Genomic DNA, 25,350 nt, shown 5'->3' with positions numbered 1-25,350 from the left:
TCACCTCTTAGACACTCATACAGGCTGATGTGATAGGACTGGCTGTCTGGGTGTTATAGCTGTAGGATACTTCAAACAGGACTGGACAGCTGCGTGTGGGCAAAAACAGAGCCCTCAGTTCATGCATCCATTTGACCTAACGTAGACCTGGCTGAAGAGTAGACTTCCATGATTGTATTGACTAAATTCCATGAGTTATGAATAGAGACATTCACAGTGAGAGCAGGAAAAGCATTGATTTATGTGTTGAATCTCATCCCATATGCCTGCTCCTAGATGGCTTAAACTCAGTGAAATCATAGAATCATGAGATTCAGGATCCTTGAGGTCCCTTCCAACCCTGACCATTCTGTGATTCTGTGTGATTCTGTGAATCATAGAATCACCAAGGTTGGAAAAGAGTCCGACATCACCCAGTCCACCTGTCTGCTTATCACCAATAGTTCCCACTAAACCATGTCTGAAATGAATTATATTGAGGGTACCTCATAAATACATCACTAGCACACCAGTGGAAAACACTGTTATTTTATAGTTAGCTCTTTGCTTGCATGAGAACTGAAAAATATGGAAATCATGAGTGTTTTAAGATGAATGTGTTCCCACAAACAAAATGCACAATGTGGCCATTGAGCAATTGCTTAGCAAAGAGTGGTACTTATAAACAAAGACTATAACTGGATCTTTGCAGAAAACATGGTTAGAATTTGACCCAGTAGCTGCCACCAGCTAAAAGTTTATGATCTGGATAGAAGGGTACCCTAAGCTTGGATTTCTTTGCAAAGTAAGGCTCAAGTGGCCCTGAATTGCACTCTCTCCACATATGGCTGTAATAAAGAAGCTATTCCTCAGAGCCTTCTTTTATTCAGGTAAATTATCAAGATTTTCTTCCCACCTCAAAGAATGAAATCTCAGCCCCTTAAAGCAACATTTCCCAAACTTTTATGCTCCAAGCTGCATTCTGGTTCTATAAGAGATCTTTACAGTCTCAACAAAAAAGTACATGATTCAGAGGGGGGATGACAGTGCCTCTGCCTTCTCATTCTGTGTGCAAGCAATAGCAGACATATGCTTTACGCACTGAGAAATACTACTTTAAAGCTACACTAGCTAAAGAAAATGGGTGTTGACATCATTACTAAATCACAGATGTAGGGCATGAAGTCGTCATGTCTCCTTTTAAATTCCTCTGGTGGACAGAGGTATCTGCTTTTTATGGAATATCCTGATTTTCTTGAAAAGTGAAAACTGGCAACAACATCATCCTGATCTGCACTGAACTGGGCATTCATTGATATATGTAAATACTTATTTTATGAACCTCTGATGATAAAATTCCCCAGAAAACACTGAAGTTGTTCCACAATAAAATACTACAGTTGTAGTACAGTTTGGGAAGCATTTCAGAACAAGGGTTTTCTACTGGTTATATTTAAAAACAAGGGGGAAATAAGGTCTCTTTTTTTTTGTTTTTGTTTTTTTTTAGAGGGTCATTAAAATTGCTGTTATTTCTTTACCAGTTAATCTTCCATGAAGGTGTTCTCTTCACTGTATTTGCTTTATAATAGTGCATTTTTTTTTCCAGCTACAGGCAGCTGTGGAAAAAATACATTCTCTTGGTGGCAGTGATGCAGGAATCAAACAAACAGCTCTGAAGAAGACAGAAGAAAACTTGGTATGGATTGTACCTGTGGAGAGGAAATCAGATCAGAAGTAATAGCTGATATTTAGTTTTTTGCTGTTGTGCATTTCTTCTCTTATGACAGAGGTGTGTCCCCATCACTAATTTTGTAGCCAGATTGCTCTGTTTTTACTTCCTCTGTACCCTAGAAAGTAGGGAATGCATTTTCATGGGTCTGGAAGGAGATTCTGTTGGATCTGTGGATTATAATAACTTCAGTTTTTCACTGCAGATTCTGTTCTTACCAAATTCTTTTCTTCAAAGGCTGAAAGTCCAGAGGTGAAAGCATTGCAAGAAAAATTAACTACAGCCAACTTCAAAGTGCTGGAGTATCGTAACCAGCTGCAATCTGCAAAACAGGAACTGAAGATGACCCAAAAGGTACTGTTCCAGGACAAAGTCTGTGGCTGGGATCCTGGGCACAATCTCACTCATGTGAAATCAGAAGATGGCTTCTTTTTCTTGGAGCTTTCTTTAGCCTCCATGATTGCAGTGAGCTCTGAGTGTATAAGAGATCACAGATAAAGTAGTTGCATTGGAAAGATGCACACATGGACACACACTGATTTCATACTCTGCCACCAGAAGGTGGATGAATGTTTCCATTATTTCTGCTATATCATTGGTAAAGGTACTTGAAGGTTTGAATCTTTCAGTCCAGCAAAACAGGTTTTGACTGACCTGAAGCATACATTCAGATCCATTCCTCTTTTCCAAAGCATTTAATTATGTATTTACTTTTAATGTAGGTTTCAGTCCCATGAACATTAATGAGATTAAAGATCATACTTGAACTAAAGCACGTTTAAACAGCTTGGTGGAGTGACATCCAGAGTAACCTTTTCCTTTTTGATTCATGATGGATTTTAATGCATTACTTTGTACTCTGCTTCCTTTAGTTTCATTACTTTGCGTAAGAGACCTGCAATGCAGATCAGAGTAGAGAATATGGTTCTAAAAATAGAACTCTGCTGACCTTTTTATAAATAATTTAAATGCTCATCATACTAACTTTAGCTCTTGTTAATGTGGCTCTTTCAGAATTGTGTGAGAGAGATTGGCTTAATGCCTGGTTGCAGGGGTGTGTATTAAGACAAGATCTCTATTCTGTTCCTGCTTAGTTCTAGTTATAGATCATATATAAAGTAATTAAATACTTTGAAAACTGTTAGTAATGCTTAGTAAATCTTGGTGATTAATTTGAAATGCTCTTCTTAAAGAGGTAGCACAGTTTGACACCTTTCTCCTGGTTTTAGGGGAACAGGCAGGTTCCTTTAGAGATCACTGGTAGAATAAGTTGTGCCTGCAAGTTAGTGGTTGTAATTAGAGCTGTATTATTGCATAAAAATCTTAGCAACCATCATAGCTTATTGTTACATTGATTCTTTTAGTATTGTTGCTTTCTTATTATTTAGAATTTTTAGTCACCTAGAATTTTTTATCACCTGGATCCTCTGTAGATCAAATTCCTACTAATCAGCATGTGATAGTCTATAGTCTAGACTCTGAATTCACCTAAAGGAACACGAGCCACTCACTCAGACCTTAGAGAAGGAAAGCACTGGTGGAGGCATCCCTGACCATCAAGGGAGGCACAGGTTCCCACTTAGCACTTGCAGCTGCTTGATTTTGTAGTCAATATCTCATGTTATGCTTCCCTGATTCTTAACAACTGTCACCATATCTGGGAGACTCAGTGCCGTTGCTTTGAGAGCATCAGTATTTCTTATCAGAATGCCAACAGCTGGCTTGTTTGTTCTGTAACAGGGGTCACCACATCCTGGTGGCAGTGCTGGTGGCAGATGTTCTCATCACAGTGCAAAGAGGAGATAGGAGGGGAGTGATACATGATCAGGCCATTTACATATTGTGGCCGTTTGATTCATGATGTCTATTATGCAAACTGTATTGGATGTCAGGAGTAGTGGGTACTGTTCACAACACCCAACTAGATCCAGCTAGATGGTCCAGTTTGGCACTCTCCATAGGCAGGCAGTAAAATATGGATTAGTAAAAAAAATAATAATAATCAAAGACTAATACCTAAACATTGAAATACTGAAAAATCTACCTTAACAAATACAGGCAGTTTTGTTAATCAGACCCTCCTAAGCAGCAACAATCTGTACGATGATAATGATTTGAAAGAGCTTCCATCACATGGGGCACTGGACATCAGGTACAGGTGATAAAGGCTGTAGTTGTGTATAAACATACAGTATTTTGTGTGTACCACTAGAGAGTTACTTTTGCTCCTCTCTCCCTAGCACATGTTTCAACCTAGTCTTGTTGCTAATGTTAATCCCTTCTTTGTAGCTCTTAGCAAATGAAGTTGGTGAGGATGTGAATATCCAAAGTCTCTTGACCAATTCTGGCAGCTGGCGTGGACGAGCCCAGCAAATCCTTGTTCTCCAAAGCAAGGTGAGTTCAGACTCTGCATAGTGTGCTCTGCAAGCTGGGTGCTGGATGCTCTCTGTAGGGAAGATGTCTGAGGTAAACAGTTTTTTAAGTCATTCTTAACATCTATACCTGCTTATGTATCCCAATTCAAAGTATTTACTGCAAATAAATAATCAGTCTTCTCTGTGTTGAGGAAAGCAGTTGTTCAAAAAGCTTCATGGTAACTTCTGGAATGTTATTTTAATGCACATGTGTGCATGTGTATTGTGGTGATGTGTTAAATTTTAAATATGTATTGATGTGTGCAATCTTTCAGAATTCCTAGAGAGTATATTAATTAGTCTACTGCAAACATGCAAACCCCAGTATTTATCTACTGTGTTGGAGGAGAGTTTGGTGACCTTGGAGAGCTGTGGCAGCTTAGTTAAAATCCCAAGGTGTTGTGAAGGTGCCTCTCCCCACTGAGTACAGAAGGAGCCTTGTCCATCCCTGTGCTCTGACTTACACACCTTTGTTCAGTGCTTGAAGTCACGTGGGAAGAATTGAGGCCAGATAAGATTTTCAAGTTGTTCCCCCAGGAAAATAAAGTCTTCAACTCTAAAGAGCACAGTGTAGCTGAAATGTCAGATCAGGACAGGGAGGCAGTTTGTCGGTGTCTTACATAAAACTTCTCTCATGTAATTTGAAACACAGTCTTCCTGTTTTTCTGATATTGAATTATATGTCAATGAACTGTGATTTTTGCACTCTTATTGACTGAAATTGTTAATCTCTGTATTCCCAGAGGCAAATTACATTTTCCTTTCATTAGACCCCCTGGCTGAGATTCATCTGAAGTCTGTACATATTGCACTGTACTCTACTGCAGAAATTTGTGTCTGAGCAGACTCCACAGGCCCCTTTTTTGTCAGTAATTACAGTCAATAGATCAACAGGGTGCATCTTATCTCAGAAGACACCTCCAAAAAAGAGCAGAATAGATGTACTACTGTAGTAGTAGTGCCCACTTCTTCCTCCTGGCAATAAAATAAACCTGCAGTGAATAGCTGAGATGCAGCAGTTTTGAGTTCAGCTGCCCACACAGATATCTAATGCCAGCTGGGATGCCACAGGGTCTCCCTTTGGTCATTGTTCCAGAGGAGTATGGATGTCCTATAGATCCTGCGCCCTATGTGTCTCCAGCATCCCAGAACACCTCAAACAAGGCTAGGTACCTTGTGTCATATCTCCTCCCTTCACAGATGCCCTGGGCAACCACATGTTTGTTAGCAGCTAACAAATGTGGGTGTTTTTTTTTGTTTTCAAACACTCACTGCTCTGTCTTTTAGCCATGACAATGGCAAGAAGTAAATGATAAGATGCTGCGGTCTGAGCTCCCTTTATTTATGTGCTTTTTGATGCTTGGCCTCTGTATTGTCCCCTAGGTTAGAGAGCTGGAGAATCAGTTGGGTCAAAACAAGAGCAGAACATTACTGAGTGAAACGGATGAGGAGCTGCTGGCTCTTACTGACCTGAGGAAGCTGTCAGCCCAAGAGAAGAACTTGCTGAAAATTCGCAGTTTGGAAAAAGAAAGGAAAGAAGCCTTGGAGGTAAAATCCTATGAGCTGATCTGAGTCTTCCTGGGATATTTAGTGTAATATCCTGCCTTACCTTCAGGGTATGTGTTACATATCCTACCTGGATACCATTTTGGAAGCCCGCCTGATCTGCTTGAGGAAGTTCTGTCGTGCTTCATAGACTGTGCAAAAGACTCCCATGCTTGTTTTCTGCATTGAACTCTTGTTTGGCCAGGCAAAACATTCAGTACATGATTAGGTCTTCCCTCTGCCCCTCCCCACTTCATGATTCACGTGTCAGATGCATCTACTTGGCCTGAGATGTGGCCACTTGACAACTCGGCCTGGTATATGACATTAGGCAGTAGGAGGGAGGAACAGGGATGCAGTGCAGCTGACACAGACTTTGCACTGTAGTCACATGTAGGAAGAATCCCTGCTGCATCTGCATCCAACCTTTCTAGGATCTCTCTCTCCTTATGACCAGGTGTGCATTCTTTATGAAGTGTTAAATACAAGCATGCCCTTCATACCTCATGTATCTTTATGGTGATGGACTCCTACATTTGAATAGAATAAAGCTGAGAATTACACCAAACTCATTTCAAGAGGCATTTTGAAAATGGCTCTTACCCTCCATCTATTGTGTTTAGTTGCTACAAAGATAAAAAGGCATCCAGTGTTTATGGATTGAGAGGGGCTACAGCTAATAGCATGTGTTGTAAACCCTAAAATGGGAAGGATACAAAGTTCTGTGTCCACAAGAAACTCGGGGGATGCAGTGTGAGGTGTCAGCTGTACATGTACAGGCTAGCAAAGTACATTTCCCTAAGCTCTTTTCCTGCATTCACTTCTCCAAAAGCCATCTGACACCACTGCAGTGCTTAATTAGTTGCCACCACAATTTAACTGTGCAGTAGAATGAGCAGTGGGGTAATACACACCTTTCATTCTCAGCTGTGAGAATGAAAAAGGTTTATAACCATGGGCAGGCAGCACAGGGAGGGTTTCCCTTGATAACTGTAATCTGCATGGTTTCACTCTGCCTTTGTATTTCAGGCTTCACTCCCCCAAATTCCTTGTACTTGTCCATAACTACAAGGCTATTAGAGTGCTCTCTGACCAGTTCCAACCAGGTGAGGGCATGGCTCAGCAGACAGCATATGGCAGGCACTGCTTCTAGTAGGCACTGTGACATCACCAGCCTGTATCTGGAAATAAGAAAGTTTCCCCACGGAAGATAATGAGGCAAATAAAAGAGCAGGAGCATACAGAATTACACTGTAACACAAAATTATTGTGTGCTTCTTGACATACTGAATCAACCTTGTCTACTTGTATTTCTGATCAGACTGGTCTTTTTTTGATGGTGGCAAACAGAGAGTGAGCAGTACTATTTATAATTTCTACATATTTAGGAAGAGTATGATATGTCAATGCCTTTTTTCTTTCAATTCTTCCAGTCAACGTGTGACTCTTTTTGCTCACCAAAGTATGCAGGGCTTGGTGACAGGCTATAACTGTCATTTCTTCTAATGTGTTTGCATCACTGCAGAAACTCACTGTGGAACATGATGCTCTCAAAAAAAATCATGAGGAAGTGAAAAAAAACCTCGATGCAACAAAAGCCAGGAACAAAGTGCTGTGCAGCGAAGTGAAAACCTTGAAGGGACAGATCATAACCCTGCTGGAGAAAGGAAAACACGATGATGAGCTCATAGATGCCTTACTGGTATTGCCCTTGCAGTCAGCCCTCTTTCTATAAATGATGAAATGTGAAGTCATTTAAAGACACAGTGACACAACCTTAGGGTATACGGAAACTGATGGATCACACTGTGATGGCCAGAGGTTTCACAGTTAGCAAAAGCCCTTCTACATTTTAGGTCAGGTTATGTGAAGGCTGCAGAACAGCACCAGGAGTGACAGCTGGAATCGAATGGTTCTAAGCTGTAAGCGTCGTTTAGAAACATTTTGCAGAATTATGGAAATAGGGGAGTTGAGTAGTTAGAGGAAGGGCTTCATGTCTGACTCAAAAAGCTGGACTGTATTTTCTATTTTGATCTCAGACTTGTTTTTACTTTTTTTTTTTTTCTCTGAGATTGCCTGCAGTCTTGCACTTTAATTTGCTGTGTTACACAACGCAAAACACATGAACCTGTCCTGAATCATGAGTAGTAGACTGTAGGCACATCTGGTTGCAGTAGCTGAAGCTAAGAGGATATGGTACCTTCAAAATTAGGAATACTGAAAGAGGAGGACTCAAGATGGAGTGGTGCTGAAATATATGCCCACTGTCATGCTCTTGCAGAGTTATTTATCTCAGTTGCTTGGATCTTTCTAATTTGAACCATCCTGTTGCTAAAGCCTTGATATGACCAATGAGGACAGACTGTCCTTATCCAGCAGAACACATCTGGACATTGCAAGCAGATGTGCTGTGCAATTCTTTTAATGGTTATCTGCTGAGAAAAGACAAGGTAACCTCACACTTAAAACATAATGGATGAAATTCTCGGAGTAGATAGTGACATCAATTTGCTTACACCAGAGAATGAGTTTGATAGGGCAGTGGCTTGCCCTAGCACTCATAAATGTGTATATTTTTCTTGGATGAATCTAAACCATGCACAGAGTCTTCTTCTAATCATTGTGTACAGAAATGTATATTTCACTCATTATTTCTATTTTATCAGAGCCAGCAGAAACAAATGCAGGAAATCTTAAAGCACCTGAGCCAGCAGGACGAGAAGAACAAAGAATCCCAGCAGTTGCTAGGACAGCACTTGAACAATGAGGCTCAGAAACAAAACTGCCTTATAGAGCAGCTCAGGCAGATGGTGGCTGAACGAGAAGCAAAGGTTAAAGAGCTGGAAGAGGAGATTGGGCAACTTGCACTTCAGGTAGTCAGAAGAAATGTGGTCAGTCAGAACTAGAAAAGCACACTTGTAATCATTTCAGATCTGCTTTTCCACTTTCTTCTCTGATGTTAACCATGATGGTACCTGCCCTACTGGCAGTCACTTCAGTTGGAATGATGGTGCAAGAATTCTCTTGTAACTCTAATTTTCTTTCTTGTTTGAACACAACTTGTTTAAACGGCAGAAAACATAGGGATATTAATGCCATCAGCATGTGGCTCCACATCCAGGATGTGGTACATCTGACAGCAGGGATGGGGCCAGAGCAGGGATTTCTCAGTATTGCCCGTCCTTGGCTGCTGAAGGATGCAGGCAGGCAAATGTAGGTGAGGCCAACATCAGCAGTTTGCCATCATGCCCAAAATCGGAAAGGTTGGCTGCTAATGGGCTAGTATGTTAAAATGTCTTCAACAAGATGGTACTATTGCTAGAACACAGGCATAGAAATTGACAGGAAGTTCACTAACATATCAAAGGCTTCTTCTGTGGTCTAGTTTTGTTAAGAGTAGATATCCAGTTTCCATAGATATAAAACCCTTGTAGGTTTATGGTGAGGTTATGAATCTGTCAGATACCTTGGAAATGGGGGCTAGAGTGTTAAATCCAAGATAAATCTTGTGATAGGGACACGAACCAACCATACTGGCAGTGGTGGTGCTGCACTGTAGGTTTTCTCTAGTGACATGTATACCCTATGATTTACATGAAACTGTACTTCTTTCTGACATTTGCTTTGTGTTCTGCGATGATTAGAAAGTAAATAAACATTTCTGAGCAGGTCCTGTATATTAAAAGTTCTGGCATGCTTCTAGCAATAATCATGATTTGCTGATCAGACTGATGCAGCTCTTTTTCTTTGAACTGTGTAATTGGTTTTGTAACCTGCTCCAACATTAACAGAAGAAATCTGCCCATCAAGGGGACAATTCAGGAGCTGTTGTTACACCACCCTGTGCACACTCAGAAGATCTACGTTTTTCTGGGCTTAAGCCCCTGACATCAGCCAGTGATCAGGTTGGAAGGAGTGCATCTGCTCGGTAAGAAGACCCTAATGTCACTCTTTAAAATTGCTGTAGTTATTCAGAAGCATGGTTTTCCCAGACAACTTTATCAGGCCACTAGTGCTGTCTGCCAGTGGTTGTGGCAGGCTGTTTACGATATATGGGAATCTGTAATCACATTGTCTCTTGGACATTTGTCCTGGAACAGAAAAGGATACACAGACTTGCAGACATTACTACATTTGGCATGATGGTAGTGCAGCTAATTCTCTTTCTCCAGCTCAGATAATGTTTATGTGGTTAGCTTAAGTGCCTGTGATTCTTCTCTCTTAGGGGAAACAGGGCTTCTAATGAGCAGCATTCTGAAAATAGGGTGGCAAATTAATACACAACTCCATTTTAGGTAAACAGTAAATCACCAGTGCATTGCTTAAATCAATAAAGATGCTTTGAGTAGTGTTTCCTCGCAGATATGTTGAAAACACACCACATTCATTATTCTTAACAAGCATCCTTTTAAAAGCCTTACTGATGTCCATGTAAGTTATGCTCATCTTAATACAACTGTAAGTCTGATTTTTGTTCATGCTAATGAGGCTGTGGCTCAGCCTGGCTCTGTGAAGGTACCACAACACCAGAGCAAGCTGTATTCTTTCCTGTTAAAAGGCTGGGTTTGTTGCTAAGGAGGAGTTGAAGTGGGTATTCTCAGAAGGAGTAAACTTTTTACCATGTTAAAGTTCCAACTAATTTCTCTTTTGAAACCTTAGCTAGACTACCACATTACTTTAGACACCAGGACTGGCTTGAAAATTGCCAGCTGTCTCCAGCTGTGTCTAAGTAGAACATTACCACAAAATTTAAAAAAGACTCTTCAGAGTGTTCTGAAATGAGAGTTAGAACACTGTCCTTAATTGAAAGTTTCTCTTGCAGAGTGGTAGCATCTCCAGGGTTCTGCACTCCCAATTGGCTTTATTCTCTGACTTGTAACTTCACAGATGCAGTGCTCTCATGGGGCAAATCTGTGTTCTATCCACTTATTTTTTTCTTTGCCAGTTACTTCAAATGTCTGCTGATAGTAAGCAGGAGGGTGAACATGAAAGCTGGGCTGGGTACAGGCTTTGTAGGAGCTCCTGAGTGCAATGCATAAATAATTGCTTGTGCATGTAGCTAACACGGTGCTGGCCAGACAATGGCTGATGTCAGGTAGGCAGCAAAGGAGTCTGAATCTGCAAGAGCTGTTAATAATGCGGTCAGCAGGGCTCACTCATTCCATTAACTTTAATAAGCTGATGAAACATCTATTCCATTTTACTTTAGTGAATCATCTTTTCCTATCAAGAAAGATGAAATGAAAAATGCTATAAATAGGATCTAAAGCCCCTTGGAGACGTTAAAATAAAAATCTGCAGTTTAAGACTGGGCCATGTCTGTCGTTACCAACCTTCACTTGGTTTTGGGATGGGTTAACCAGTCACAGCCTAGATAGCTGTTGTGCTATATTAAGGCTTTATCCTCTGTTAGCTGCAGCTTAAAGACCAGAAAACACGGGCTACATCTATAGGGAATTGCCTTCAGATGGCTGAACTCAAGAATTAGTTCTGAACCTTGTTGTGGAACAGGGGTAGGTTGGTTTTGATGGTTCTGCTCACCAGTTGCTCTGTGGCTACTCTTGACACCCACATGCTACAATGTTGTGGTACAAAATGTTGGCATGGGGTGCCAGCAAAGTACCTCTGGAAGCACAGAGATGAAAAACTGAGCTTCATTTTTTGTACATTGAACATTTTTGCAGTGTGTTGTGGGGTTAGACAGCAAGCTGAATTATGGTGTGTGCAAAGCCTGTGTGATATTCCCTTTGGAGGCTCTAGGAGGCTCTCCCCTGCGAGGCAGCACTAAACACAGACATTGGAAAATCAGAGGAGTTCTTGGAGGACTGCCCTCTGTAGAGGTCAGTGTTTAACAAAGCTTTCTTCCTTTCAGCACGGTGTCCAAGATGGGTCATATGCTTATAGAATCAGCAGCTACCAAACCTTCCCTTCTCAGTAGCAACATCACACCTGGAAGGTATGTGTATCAACTTCTCTGAAACAAGAAAGAGAACCTGTTGTACTCCACAAGCTGCTGGCAGCCTTTAGCTGCCTTGTTTTAGTAATGGCAGCTTCTTTTACCATCTGTCTGACACTGTTAGAGGGTTTTGACAAAGGCTGTAGTGTCTCTTGCTGTCTTGCTTTTTTAATCAGTTGCTAGTTTTATACCCCATTTTTTTTCCATTTTTCATCCCCAACCACCAAGGTTTCTCCTGCTTTTGGCTCTAAAGGAGATATTCCTGAATACTTCTGTGTGGAGAGGTAAGAAGAGAAATGAAGTACATAACAAAGAAATACGTGGAAAAAGTGCCCCTTCATTTCATCGCATATTAGGAACAAGAAAGGCCATTTTACTAATGCTGCCTGAAGCCTTTCAGTTAGAGAAAATCAATAGCAAGCCATTTAATAGCCTAATGTAGCACTTTGGAGAATCCTCACGTAGGCTTCTCTTACTTTGGCAGCAGCAGCTGGAGGAGAGTCTGTGAACTGATGGCAGGGGAAGTTTGTTTTCAAGGGTGATGGGAAGGGAGAGCACTGCTGCAGAAGAGTGGCTTTGTTTCCACATATTCCATATATTGCAGTATGGGGATTGATGTTGGGGGGAGGTAGTGAGCCTAGCAGTGCATCTTGGCTGGCTCTTCAGACAAGTGTATTTTGATGTGTTTTTTCAAATGCTGTCATCTCTTTCATTCGTGAAATGGGAAACAGACACTTTTATGCTTCTGCTGCTTTTAGGTTTGCTGGCATTGACAGCCTGGATTTCAAAGTGCTGCAAATGCAGATCACAGAGCACAAGGCCCTGTGCCAGGCTGCAGAAGTGGAGAGAGACAGGCTCCTGGAACTGGTCGCTGTGCTGCAGAAAAGGTAGCAACTGATTCTGCCTGTATCCTTTATGGGATGCTGAGCTTAAGGAGTGGCTGAAACACGTGAGAGTTTGTGCCATGCTGTCTGCTATGCTACGTTCTGCCAGCGTGATACATTCCTTAAATAGTGGCTTTTCAAATTCTTCTGCTCAGTTTCACTGCCTAGTTGATGATTCTTTTTTATTATTATTTATTTATTCCTTAAAGTGCAGAAAAATTGGAGTCATCTTCAAGCCTGCTACACTTAGGTAAAACTGGAGTTGGTGTATTTGTGTTTGTGTGGCGTTACTGAGGCAGCAGTATTATTCATCAGTAAGAAATACTGTAATTACAACCCAACTTCTGCTTGAGAAGCATTTCACATTCTTTTAAGTTTCACCTTTTTAATGAATTTCTTCTGGTTTAACTGAAGCATAGAGGTGATGTTTTTGTTGTCATTATTCAGTTCAATTTGAGACAAGGTTAAAATCAAGCTATGCTTTCAGAGGGCAAGCAAAGCAGTCTTTGCTCTTTAGAAACCATCCAGCCACTGACTTTTTCCCAGTCAGAGACTGTATAATATCTCATTCCCAAATCTCTATTCCAGCTTGTAAGAAGATATTTTTTTCTCTGTGTTTTTAAAAATGATAGGAACCACTTGCTTGCTTGCTTTATTTTGCACTAGTTATCATTTCTCACTTATCTAATTTTTGTTCTGTACAATTTATCACAGTCAAAAAAAAACACCTTTACCACAGTTATAAAAAGTATATCATCTCCTGTGCTTTTAAGGAATAAGTCCTAGAAATATGCACTGGGATCATTTTGTTCATGTCTGTAAGCCCAGTGACTTTAATAGAGCTATGCAATTAGATAAGGGTGGAGGTGTGAGTGATTGCTGAATTGGGGCCATTGTGGATATGGGATAATGAAGAATGCAGAGGCAATGAAATGCAGTTATAAGTAAAATGTACCATAGACTGATGATTCAGCAGCTCCACAGTTATAACACATTTATCACAGGCTCCTGCAGGTAAAGTAAATTTTGTGAGATTGTATGCAATAATTCTTGGAAGACCTCAGGATAATATCATATCCAGTTATATTTCAACATGAATATACGTAAAAAAGGGAGGCATTCCTCCTCTCCCCTTCCTCTGTTGGAGTATAGGTCAACAAACTCAAGGGATGTATACAGTGCTTAAGCCAAGAGGAGAGCACTGGGAATGGTTACACAAGTAGGATTTTTCTACAGCAGGCTTTAGAATTTAAGACTGTATTGCACAGCTGTTTACTGCAGAGCAGAATATACTGTCAGAACACCCTGTGTTGTTAGCAGGCTGTAGGGTTGGGCCCTACTTTGGGAAGGGGAAAAGCTAGAGCAAGATTTCAGTTTGCTGCTCATATTGGTGGAAAATTTCATAAAACCCAACTAGTCTTGTCATTTTTCTCCACTGTTTGTTGTATGTGGATGCTATGGGAACACCTGGTCAAACAATAGTTTAATCCATTCAGAACCACCGAGGAGAAATACAACTTCACACAGCTGGTCACCAGCATGGTAATTCACGAGGTCAGAGCCTTGCCTGTAGTTAGATTTTTAAATGCAGTGATATAACTTTATTATAGTTGTAATGTTTTTTTTGGTTATGTTAGTTGGGAGGGAAATAAGGCTAATCACATCTTTTGATTCAAGGAATAATCCACTATCACCCATGGGGTCAAGGGAGTGTCTTACTCTGCACCATCCAATACATTGAGTCCATTCAGGATTCTCTCTTTAAATTTAGCTTTAAATTCCTCTTCATCAGTTGATGTCAGACTCTGCCCCCAGGAGAAGCACCACTGACTGCATCTGTGTGTGCACATTTAGTTAATTTTCCAAGATGTTATGGGAGGTGAACAGAGAGGTAGTTTGCTCTTCCTTATTGTGTTGCAGGGTGAGGCATTGCCTTCTCTTCCACTTTTTTCCTTCCACAGCGGTGTCTAATGACCAAGTTTATTAAAAGTAACATCCAGCTTCTTTTTGTACTTGCAGATAACTGACACAGAACAGTTAAATGCTAGGCATTGTTTTTATAAACTGTTTTCCTTCCAAATTTCCTTCTCAATGTTTAAAAAAATGCAGTTTTTTATCCCTGCAATAAAAGCTCTCTGCAGTTTGGTTGCTCATCTGAGTAGGAAATTCACACAAGTGGCTGGTGTTGAGGGATCTAGGCAGCCTCTATTAATGAACCTGTTATTTATAATTATACTCATTAGTTAATTCTGCTTTTCAAATTGAAAGGATGTCATCTGGAAGAACCGCATTGGAATTTCTGAGTTTGGATGCATGGAAAACTCTCATTCCCTCTGTTGGGAGCTATGCAACATGAAGTAGGATTCAGTGCTAAGACTGGCTGACTCTTTATAATCACAGGATAACTAAGCTTTGAACCACCCTTTTTTTTTCTTTTCTTTTTTTGTATATCAGGATAGAAGAAGGCAGTGATAAAGTCTTGGAAGCTGAGAAGAGACTTCAGGAAGAGCGGCGGCGATGTGTCATTTTGGAGCAGCAGCTTGAAAAACTACAAATGGATCCAGGGAGGCTCACAAGTACACAGAAACCTCCTCTGAAAAACAAAACAGGTGAGGTGGAGCTTTTACCTACAGCTTTGTCCCCCATCTCACCTCAGTGGTTAACAGACAGCAGCAACATTTGGACTCTCATCTCTCAAACCTACATAAATGCTTGACCTTACACCCAGGGGTTTGGACCAACAGTGGAGTGATACCAAAGATGAAATCCTCGCCACTCTTTGCTCAAAAGGACTCTGCCATAGATTTAAGTGAGACCAGGACTTTCGCAGTATCTTGTTTTCATAGGGTTGGTGGTCTACTGAAAGAACTGTGTCCCCATCATGACCACTGCTCTGTTCCCTTTGTACTTCTGCCTGGGAGATTCATCTGAAGGTTAAGAGCAGAATTAAAGGACGCATCCCAATTTAAGGCCTGTCAGCATCTATGAAAAACTATTGCTGGTGATGTAGTAATTAGATCCGGTGTAATTTATTATCCCATGAACATGTTAATCTTCAGCTATAAATATGAAAGCCTTACTAGCATAGTTAAAGGAGGAGAATTCATGGCGGATGTTAAATTTTTATTTCCCTGATCAGATTCTTTTATTGCTTGAGGACTCTGATTCTGTAAAGTGTCTAAACCAATAAAACGACACATATTCTAAAGGAAACTTTTCCAGAAATTTCCATTTTTATATGTATTTTCATAAAGTAAAAAGGGTTTAAATGCCCACAGACCAACAGCAGTAATAGGAATTTCAATTTGATGAATACTGAGATGGCTGATGGATCAGACTGAGTTGCAGTTACTAGAGAGATCACAGGTTTCTCTACAGTGTTGATACGTGCTCTTGGCCTGCCCCACACTGGAACATGTGATCTTTGGCCATAGAGCTCAGCAGATGCATAGTGTGGTTCTCTACAGTGACTGCATCCAGCACTATTTTGTGTACTAATCCCACCTGATCAGCTTCCTACAGCTGATCTGCATTGAGCACCATGACCTTTATGAACAGTGACCTCCCTTTCCACCTGATGTCTTGTTTCTCCTTTGATGTGGGTTAGGCAAGGTAAGCAGAACTGTTGTGCCCTTAACAAGAGCCCCAGCCAACACTGGCTTATTTTCATGTCTTTTTCTGCTACCACTGACTTTCAGAGCTGTTTTAACTGTATTAACTGACTCTGTATTAAGTGATGCAGAAAAGCTTAGATCCCAATAGAGAGACTCCCTCCAGAAAACAGAAAGGTGCAGTTCAGTGACCAGCACCATGTCAGATAAAACAGGGCTTGGAAGCCAACTGCTGCAGCCTTTGGCTGTGGGATACAGGACATTCATTCTGATAGAAGAGTGTTGCAGGGCCTCACAAAAGTAGTACCATAGGGTACCACTTGTGATTCCCAGCAGGAATTGAATGTAAGAGGTGTTGGAGCTCTCAGACAGTTTTTTCTGAGGAAGAAATCAGAATGTGTGTTGAGATAGGCAGTAGGCAGGTGAGTTTGGGAATAAGCCATCAATGCCAGGCTTTCTCTTCTGACCTATTGCCTTAAATTTATAGTGGCATCTTGGTGCTGTCTTCTAGAGGAGAAACTGATATTTAGAGCTTAAACTTTTATACAGCCTGATTGTGTAAAGCATTCTGCTATCCTGCATGTGGCAAACTTGGATTTTCCCTTGCAAACTCAAATTGATATAGTGATAAACTCTTCAGGTTCAGAGCCATTTTGGCCAAGTACTGTTGTATAGTTTGGTAACTCACCTCTGAGAGGCTGGCATTTCAGAGCTGAAGGAGGCAGGCTGTTCTTACCAGCTTGACAGACCTCTTCTTACTATATATTTCGTTCATTAGCCATGTCTGCTAAAGGACTAAAAGCAAATGTAGAAAAAGATTGGCAGTAAAATTGGTAAGAAGAAATCTTCTGTAAGTCCATGAGATGAGGAGGTAACAGTTTTTCACCACAGCTGTTTGAAGAGAGCTCTGCCCTTTGTGGTGTGCCAAAATTCTCTGGAGTTTATACAAGAAACAAGTCTACAAGACTGTAATATAGCTCTTCAGCAAAGTATGTAGGTTATATAAATTCTTTTATGCCAGATAATTGAGGAAATAAGGAATGAAAACTTGAGCATAAAATAGAGACTAGAGAACCCGCTAATTAACATAATATTTTCTTTTTGAAAATGCAAAATTGGAGTGAGCTGATCTAATTACTAATCTAACGTTCCTAGTCTCTTCATTTCAAGGGATGCTGAGTAGTTAGAAACAACTCAGTTATGTTTTAAAATCAATGATGGTTTAGGGTTTTTTCTGTCTTATCCAAATTTCTAATTAGCAAAGAATAATCCCAGAGGAGATTAAAAGCAGCTTTTCCTCAGTGCTGTGAAACACAACATCAAGTTCTAAACCATTTCTCCTCATACATTTTGTACTCAGAGTGTTCCCTGACCACATTCTTTTAGATATTCCATATGAGAAAGATTCAATGTTTTAATACTAAATTTGCTTATTAGAAGGTATTTGCATTACAAGGGATTTTAATGTAGAAAAGTGATACAACAATATACTGAAATCATAACACAAGCACAGTGTAGCAATTGCAAGATGCAGTTGAATCAAATATGGTTCACATTACTAGTCAAAGCATCATGATGCTGAGTGTCCTCAGCTACCAAGAAGAACAAATGGCTTGAAGCCTCCTGAAGCCTGTTCTTCTCTTCAAGGGTCAGTTTGGTTGGTTTTTATATTGTTTTGGACTGAGCCACATATGCACTTCCCCCTTATTGCTCTGGCTGGCTCAGAAAGGCAGTACATTCTGTGGATTATTTTAGGGAAAGCCATTTACATTTACTCAACTGACACAGCTGTTTATCTACAATGATGGACACCCTTTGGTGTTGAGATTAGTCCAGCTTCTCTTCCAGTAGTTATAGTTGCTTGCTATGTTATTTTCTGAGCTTTGTGAGCACACTGTCCTTGCTTGTCTTCTCTGAGCCTCCTGTTGTAGGGATTCCTTGGTCACTCCCAGATATGATTCTCCACTCCCAGTGGTAAATTTGAGGTATATCTTCACATAACCCTTCCTATATAATCCTGAAATAAGATTTTGGGTCCATTTAAAATCACAGGAACAACACTCCATGTTCTGAGAGGACTTTATTTTGGAAAGCATTTTCAATTTACAATCTTAATTTGAAATGCATGTTTAACTACTTTACTGAGTTTAATCTGGATTATGTTTATGCTGAGGATCAAAAATTACTTTCAAAAAGCTGTCTTAGTAAGTGCCACATCACTGGCATTCAGTAAGCAACAGCTGTCATTAGCTTAAATGAAATACAGTGGTATACATTAAAATCATACTTTTTGGTTGCTTCCACACTATCACCTATTGTTTTGGGCACTTGAATATTTTGGATTATTTTTCCTGTCTAGATAGGTAAACACACATATTACTTAACACACATTTAGCCCCAAAATGCATATTCATCATGCTTTAATTTTGTTGGAAGGAGGTTAAAATAAAACTGTGTCCTATATATTTACACTGTCTTCCTGGATATACATACAACTGTGTTTATTCACTGTTTTCTGAGATTTAGTTGAAGTCTCACAAGGTGAAAAAGATTGCTTGTGTTGCTTGTTTTACTAACACTGCATTTTGTGATGAAATTTCCAGGTCATTCTGCTGGTCAGTCAAGGCTGTCCTTGAACATGAGTGATAGGAAGGAGCTCTCTGCAGCCCAGCTGTCCAAGCTGCCTATGGAATCACAGATAGAGGAGCTCAGCACAAGGTATGGTTTCCCTTCCTCTATGCTGCATTACTGCCATTCAGTATTACTATTCAGTAATAGCTCAGATTCATTGCTGTCCTCCTAGCAGTGATATTACCTGGACCAGCTCCTCAGAAGGAAAACCAGCAAACTGTACAAATCACAGATCCTCTGGATGGAGTTTTCCTGTATCATTCTTATACCAACTACCTGAAAATGACACAGATACACAGAAATGTAAAGCAACATGAAGCACTTCAAGAGAGACACCTTTATTTTTTTCTTTTCTTAGCTATTGATTGCAAGCTTATTGGTGAAAAAGAAAATTATAATCTTTAACAAAACATCTGAGTAGAATCTTTGACTTTTAATATCTTTTTCTGTCTCTGAGAGAAAAGGAGCAAGTGTTTATAGGTCTGCTCTTTCTCATGCCTGTTAAAAAATTACCAGAGAGCGTGAGTTTCAGTCAATTCTTCCCTGGAGCTGAAGCACTGTTCTAATTTGTTTTGAAGCTCCAAAGCTCACATGAAAATTTCCTTTTGTTTCCTCATAGGCTTGTGATCCAGCTGGATGAGAATGAAGCTCTGAAGGCTGCTTTGGAAACTACTGTGAGAAAGAAAGAGGAGGACTTTAAGCTGTACCAAGACACAATGGACCAAGTGAAGGATATCTTTCTGCAGGCCATTCGGCAGCAGAAACAAGAGAAGAGTTAAGCAAGATAATCAGAGCCCTCTGAACTGCAAAGAAAGGAGAGAGGCCAGGAGTTGTGCCCATGGATTGAAATGCACTGTAGTTTTGCATGTCATGTCTTCAGCTTTTGCAGGAGAGAAGGAGAGATGGAGATGGAATACAGAAAGACTGAAGATTTTGCATGTTGGCAAATTCAGGCTGTAGAAGTTAGCAAGCAGGTGGCTCCCAGGCTACACATGCCAGAGTTTGGTGCATGTAGAGAGCTGCAATTCTGCAGTGTGGTTTTGGACAAAGCCTCCCTAGTTTCATTTAAGAGAGGGCTCGATATCCTTTACACTGCTGCCTTTATCAGCATATGAAGGAATTTGCCTTACAACAGTTATGCAAGCCCCCTTCCAAAGCTCTGCCAGCAGCAAACCAAGTTCTGTTGTTATCAGCACACTGACACTGGTCTGCCTAAGGCTGTCTGTAGCACTTTAGTGCTGAGGAATTGGTTAGCCTAGCCTGAGAATATCTGCAAATGCACTTTGTAGGCTCTCTATTGACCATCCCAGCTTCTTTCTTTGCTTGAACATAATGGCAGAGGAGGTTTCTGAAACTCAGTAGACTTTCCACTGGAAAAGAAAACTTTGTGGAGTGCTCCTCCAATCAGTAAGACTTACCTTAAATGCAGCTCCCTGTAATAACTCATTCCATATGAAACTGGCCATCTGGGTTCTGAATTCCCCAATTTCTCTGCAGCCATCCATCAGGCAGGAGTTGTTCTCATTAGAAAGAAGTGCTGGTGGAAGCAGGCAGCTTTATTACAGTAGAGTAGGGACTTTTGAAAGCGCTGAAAACTCTTACGTCTCTGTCCTTTTCTCTTGCAGCAGGATGAGAGCACCAAATGCAAGCTAATAAGGCATTAGCATGCAGCCTGCCAGCAGAGAGCTAGCCTTGGGGATTACAAGCAAATAGAGAGCTAGTCATTTTTTGAATAGTGCTGCCTTGTTTCTCAGATGAAAGTCTTTTGAAAACTCTTCTCTTTCTGCTTTGCTTTGTCAGCCTCTTTTTGTGAGCGTGAAGTTTGTCAGACTTTAACCCCAGCCATCACCATCCTGTAGTGGATTTGTGGACAGGCAAATCACTGCTCCCTACCCAGCATGAGCAAATGGATCTTTCTACAACATGTGGGGCCAAAACTGCTCATTGTCAGATTCCTCCTGCTCGCTCTGCTGGAAGCACCAGAGGAAAGGCCATCTTGCAACCCACAATACACTCCTGTCAGCTGGAGGAGTGGGAAATTGAGGGTTTGACAAAGTTTTGTCCAAGTGAGCTGCAAGCACTTCCTTTCTGTTCAGCTCCATCCTGATGATGCATGATGCAGCACAGACCAAAGGGAATAATTCAGCCCACCTCCTATAGATATTTTCAGAGCCTGCAGTAGGGAGATCACCCAACAACGTGGCCTGAGCTGTGGCAAAACGTGGAGGTTTTGCTATGCAGAGGCTGCTAAGCTCAGGCTGCCAGCTTGCAGCTGGAGATTCTGATTTCGCTTACACAGAAGTGTGAATCAATAATATTTTCCCGTAAGTACATAAGAGGAAAACTGCTGTCCTTTCCAATGTGTGGTTGGTATTTGTCTCCTGTCCTCATAATGCTCTCTAGCAAAATCCTTCCTGAGGTGGCAGTGAATCAACCGATGAAACTCAGATGAGAAAATGGGAGTGCTAGATGTTACAGAACACATATGGCTTGATAGCATATGGTACAAACCTCTTAAGTGTTGCAACACTTGTTTCTTTAAGCATATGCTTGTTTGGGGTTGCACAGAAGCATTTTTCTCCCTTTTTTCCTGATGCACACAACCAGAAGGTGCCTTGAAGAAGGGGGAAGAAGTCAATCACAGTGAATGTGCAATGTGTAATCTGTCTCCCATCACAGAGTACTGGGGATCTGAACTCAGGCCAAATTCTGCAGACCTTCTCAGTTTTCACCATAGTTTTGAAATAAATTTCCTCTGTACTACCAACAGAGTGACCTGACTTTGACTTTTGCCCATACTGACCCTTGTAGCAGCTGATTCCCATTTTCTCAAGGTATGGGAGAGGCACAGGTCATATAGTTTTGTCACTGAACTTAAGAAACCCAGTGAGAGCTTTGAAGCAGCCTTAGCTCAGCTGCTGAGACCAAAACCACTGCAAACACTGGTCTCACTGCAGAAACCCATGCTGCAGGTCCTCAGCCAGAGAATCTCCCCAACAATTTTGATGTGCTGTTTGAGCTACATTTCTTGTAGGGATGCAGCTGGGCTTGATCTGAAACCTCCCAGATTGCCTGCTTTCCTTGGAAGTTTCTCCTACCAGATCAACAACCAGCCTATTAAAATCTTGTGAGTTAATTCTCATTTGAATCTCACTGGCTTCACTTTGCAGCCAGCCATCACCGTGCCTCTCTCTGCCAGATAAAAGCAGTGTGAACACCCAGCTTTTCTTCACTGGGACAGCCTTCATACAGCACAGAGTTGTGTCACAGACCACTTTTTGAGAAGCTCTGAGTTTTATCAGTCTCTCTTTGCAGTTTTGATGGCGATGACAACGCTCCGTGCTGCTGACGCGGGCTGGTGGCAGCACTTAAGCAGTGAAGAACAGCCCTAAGGTGAATTCTGCTGTAGGTATTTGAAGCTGTGGACACTCCTCATTGGGATTCAGGCAGCTTTTAGCCACCGTGTGCTATGAACACAAGTCCAAAGACCAAAGGTTGTCTCAGCAGAGCGCTTCCACTAAGCAACCAGAAAGTGCCTGATGGATGCATCCCATTTGAACAGTACAGCTGAGCCATTGGGAATAAATCCTGCTGACCTTCGATTAATTGTCAGCGTTTTCCTCTCGGCCTGTTACAAGCAGCCTTACCTACAGACAGCAAGCATTGCAAGAGTGCAGCCCGCTGCCCCAGCTGGCCGTAACGTGAATTAAGTTGCATTAGCACAGTTAAATATAGATGGTATCGACACACACAAGCTCTCCGTGCCTTGGGCTCTGCTGAGCCAAGCGGCAGAGGATCAGCCAGTAGGTCAAAGCTGATCCCACTGTAACTGCTCCAATTTAGAGCCGTGGATTTGGGCTGCGGGGGGTGTGTGCCCTCCCCAGGCGTTGAACCTATGGAGGTTTTGCATTTGGGAGATGGTCTCCTTTCCAGAGCACTTGGTCACTTTGGTTTTTGGGAGCTTGGCTTGCAAATGCCTCGTTGGAAAGGCTGCAGAGCAGGGAGGTGTGAGGAGGAGATGCATTTAAGACCTTTGCAGGGGGAAGCAGGGAGAAAGGGACAAAGGAAAACTGCTTTGCCCGCAACCAGCAGCTGCTGCTGCCCTGCAAGCACTGGGGCCATCGCCCCGTGCATGACATATGAATGAGCTTTAAATGGAAAAACCCCACAGAAGAGCCCCTGTGCTCTAAATTAAGCCACCGCTGAGCCAAGAGGGGTGTTGGGTTTCTCGCTCATCCTCTCCCCCCCGAGCTCTGCTCAGAGCTGGCTGGTCCCACAGGACAGGGCAGCCTCACTCAACAAATGCCACCTCAATCCCCACACGTCTCCTCTTACAGAGCAAAGGCTCCAAACCCCATCTGCTGGCACAGGATGAAGCTTTGGGTTTTAGAGCAGTTCATTTGTCAGCAAGAACAGTTATCTGTACTTTTGCAGGAAGGAAAGGGGATCTTGACAAGAAGAGCTAAAGGCAGCAGGCTTCAAATAATGCAGGGTGTTGCCCTTGCCAAGTGCTGGGAGCTTTCTGTGGAACTCTTCCCAGGGCAGCAGGAGATCCTGGGGGGAGTGTAGGGCTTTGGTGGGATCACTGGGGGCCATGGGGGGAAGGCAGGACTGTTCTGGGGGACTGAAAGATGTCATGGGTGACCTGGGATGGAAGGTTGAAAAGTTGGATGGACAGATGGATGAGTAGATGTGTGGGTGGGTGGGTGGATGGATGGAAGTTTGAATGGATGGAAGTTTGGATGGACATTTCCTACTCCCAAGCTCTGCTAACCAGGGAGGTGCCTGCTGAGGTCTTTGTTGACAAGCTCCCAGCTGCACACGTACATGGGCAGACTTGGTGGGGGAACTTGAAGCAGTATGAAGCAACACATGTTGTTTATTACAATCCTCTCCTCCTCCATTTCACCTCACAGAGAGCAGCTCCAGCAGCAGGGAGGCCGCAGTATGAAGCAGGTGGAAGTGGCCAGGAGGAGGGTGTCCCCATCTCACGTTGGTGCTGTGCCCTATTGGGATGAGGTAAGGCTTTCCATTGAGCCCCACCACCTTCCCACTCACTTCCCTGCACATGAAAGAGACGAGTGCCCTCTGCTCATGTACCACATCTTCCAGCAACCCGACAGATGTTTGAAAATACTGTCATTAAATCAACTCGAGGCCATAAACAGCCCTTAGCAGTAAAGCTGCAGTACTGGGGCAATAAAACACAGAGGTGTCCCCTGTGCTGAGGAAGGCACGCTGGTCACATTAAAAATAAATCTTACTATATTAGAAATAGAGAGTGAGGGATTTTTTTTCTAATTTTTTATAATATCTATAAATTAAAGCTAAATGATTTTTATCATCGCGGTTCCCAGAGCCTTGTGAAAAACTGCCGCACCTCTGCTGCACTTTCCATCCAGGAAGCTCACAAATTACCCAGGGTAAAAACGAAACATAAAATTAGATAAAAGGGAAGGCAAGATAAAATAACGAAATAATCGAATAAAATAATAAAATAAAAATAAAGGGACCTACTTTCCTCTTTTCTAAGGTGGTGAACGTGCTGAGGGTGAGGAAAAAGATTTAGGGGCAAACACAGTTTTCCCTTCTCTGAGGCACACTGATGTATTCCGGACACCAACCACACTGCTGTCAGTGAGTGGAGGCTCATCACCGTCACATGGAGCATGGTAAATTGTGTCTGTTGCTTATCAACACCAAGCTCTTAATTACTTCTCCTCTGAGCACCTGGTCAGTTATAACAGGGTGCGAGGGGCCAAGTTCCTCTGGGTAGGGATGGAGCTGTGGCAGAAAGATGAAGCTTTGGTGGTTTTTATTATTACATCATTGAGTCGTGGGCTCTGCCTTGCCCTCATCCAGCCCCAGGCCATGGGGAGCCCCTTGGCACTGAGCTCCTGGGGTGGTTCCTCTCTCTGGAGCCCAGAATGTGCCACATCTCTCCCCAATGCAACCAGCCCATGGAGGTGTTGATCACACCTGTCTTTATTCGCTCCCCCAGCCCCAAGGGCAGCTCATGGAGGTCAACCCCACCAGGATCTTCAACCAAACCTTGTAGGGAACGGGCAGAGAGAGCTCAGCTGGGCACACAGAGATGCCAGATGCTGCGTTGTCTCATCCTTGGCCAACCCCAAAATCACTCAACCCATATCCCCAGCCAGCCCCTTCTTTCAGCCACACACAGCGTGCCTCAGTTTCCCCACCTGTGCACCGAGGTCAGCCTCGCAGGCTGGAAGCACAGCCCCAGACCTGGCCCGGGTTGGCTTTGGCAGCCAGCTCAGGTCCTTTCCAGCAGCTGCGGTGACAGACAGCTCCTGAACCAGCCCCTCTGCAGCGCTGCTCTAAAATAAAAATACCTCCCGTTGCTGTGCTCCACTCCCGGCCAAACTTCCTCTGCGGGCACTTTGGGGGGGGACAAAGCCCCCAGATCTGCCCTGCTGAAAGATGCCCTAGGGGAGGCCAGCAGCCCCCCAAAGCTCTGCCTTAAGGTCGTTTTTTTTGTCTCTCACTTTTCTCCCCCTCCTATCCCCCAAGCCCTCAGGTTGCATTGCAGGACGCTGGCACCCCCAGGGGCTTAAGGTCAGTAATGGGGAGGGAAATG

At 42.4% G+C, this 25,350-nt stretch overlaps 2 protein-coding genes and 1 long non-coding RNA gene across 5 annotated transcripts in view; 2 read left to right on the top strand and 1 right to left on the bottom strand.

Annotated features, from left to right (window-relative positions):
* Window positions 1-21,516, top strand: part of CCDC13 (coiled-coil domain containing 13) — a 31,392-nt gene extending 9,876 nt beyond the window's left edge. For 2 of the 3 annotated variants that reach the window (XM_010712259.3, XM_019616193.2), the window contains 12 exons: window positions 1,586-1,675; window positions 1,946-2,062; window positions 3,998-4,102; window positions 5,506-5,670; window positions 7,193-7,369; window positions 8,334-8,540; window positions 9,459-9,595; window positions 11,540-11,623; window positions 12,382-12,510; window positions 14,962-15,116; window positions 18,722-18,836; window positions 19,369-21,516. In XM_010712259.3, the coding sequence (XP_010710561.1) occupies window positions 1,586-1,675; window positions 1,946-2,062; window positions 3,998-4,102; window positions 5,506-5,670; window positions 7,193-7,369; window positions 8,334-8,540; window positions 9,459-9,595; window positions 11,540-11,623; window positions 12,382-12,510; window positions 14,962-15,116; window positions 18,722-18,836; window positions 19,369-19,528 (1,641 nt within the window). In that variant the 3' untranslated portion in view covers window positions 19,529-21,516. Of the gene's footprint in view, window positions 1-1,585; window positions 1,676-1,945; window positions 2,063-3,997; window positions 4,103-5,505; window positions 5,671-7,192; window positions 7,370-8,333; window positions 8,541-9,458; window positions 9,596-11,539; window positions 11,624-11,851; window positions 11,908-12,381; window positions 12,511-14,961; window positions 15,117-18,721; window positions 18,837-19,368 lie in introns of those variants that run through there. The other variant, XM_010712261.3, reaches the window with a different exon arrangement.
* LOC104911316 lies at window positions 15,123-20,243 on the bottom strand. Its single transcript, XR_793815.2, has 3 exons — window positions 20,168-20,243; window positions 18,934-19,025; window positions 15,123-18,135 (listed from the first exon to the last, which is right to left on the bottom strand). It is a non-coding gene; the product is annotated as an uncharacterized LOC104911316 (long non-coding RNA).
* A 3,589-nt stretch (window positions 21,517-25,105) lies between the features above and the next one.
* Window positions 25,106-25,350, top strand: part of HHATL (hedgehog acyltransferase like) — a 13,369-nt gene continuing 13,124 nt past the window's right edge. The window contains exon 1 of the mRNA XM_010712252.3: window positions 25,106-25,328. The gene's annotated coding sequence lies outside the window, so the exon portion shown is untranslated. The remainder of the gene's footprint in view (window positions 25,329-25,350) is intronic.

This window comes from Meleagris gallopavo, chromosome 6 (genome assembly GCF_000146605.3).
Source record: "Meleagris gallopavo isolate NT-WF06-2002-E0010 breed Aviagen turkey brand Nicholas breeding stock chromosome 6, Turkey_5.1, whole genome shotgun sequence".
Classification (NCBI taxonomy): domain Eukaryota; kingdom Metazoa; phylum Chordata; class Aves; order Galliformes; family Phasianidae; genus Meleagris; species Meleagris gallopavo.
Note: the sequence above shows the minus strand (reverse complement) of the source record. Positions and strands in the feature narration are given on the sequence as shown.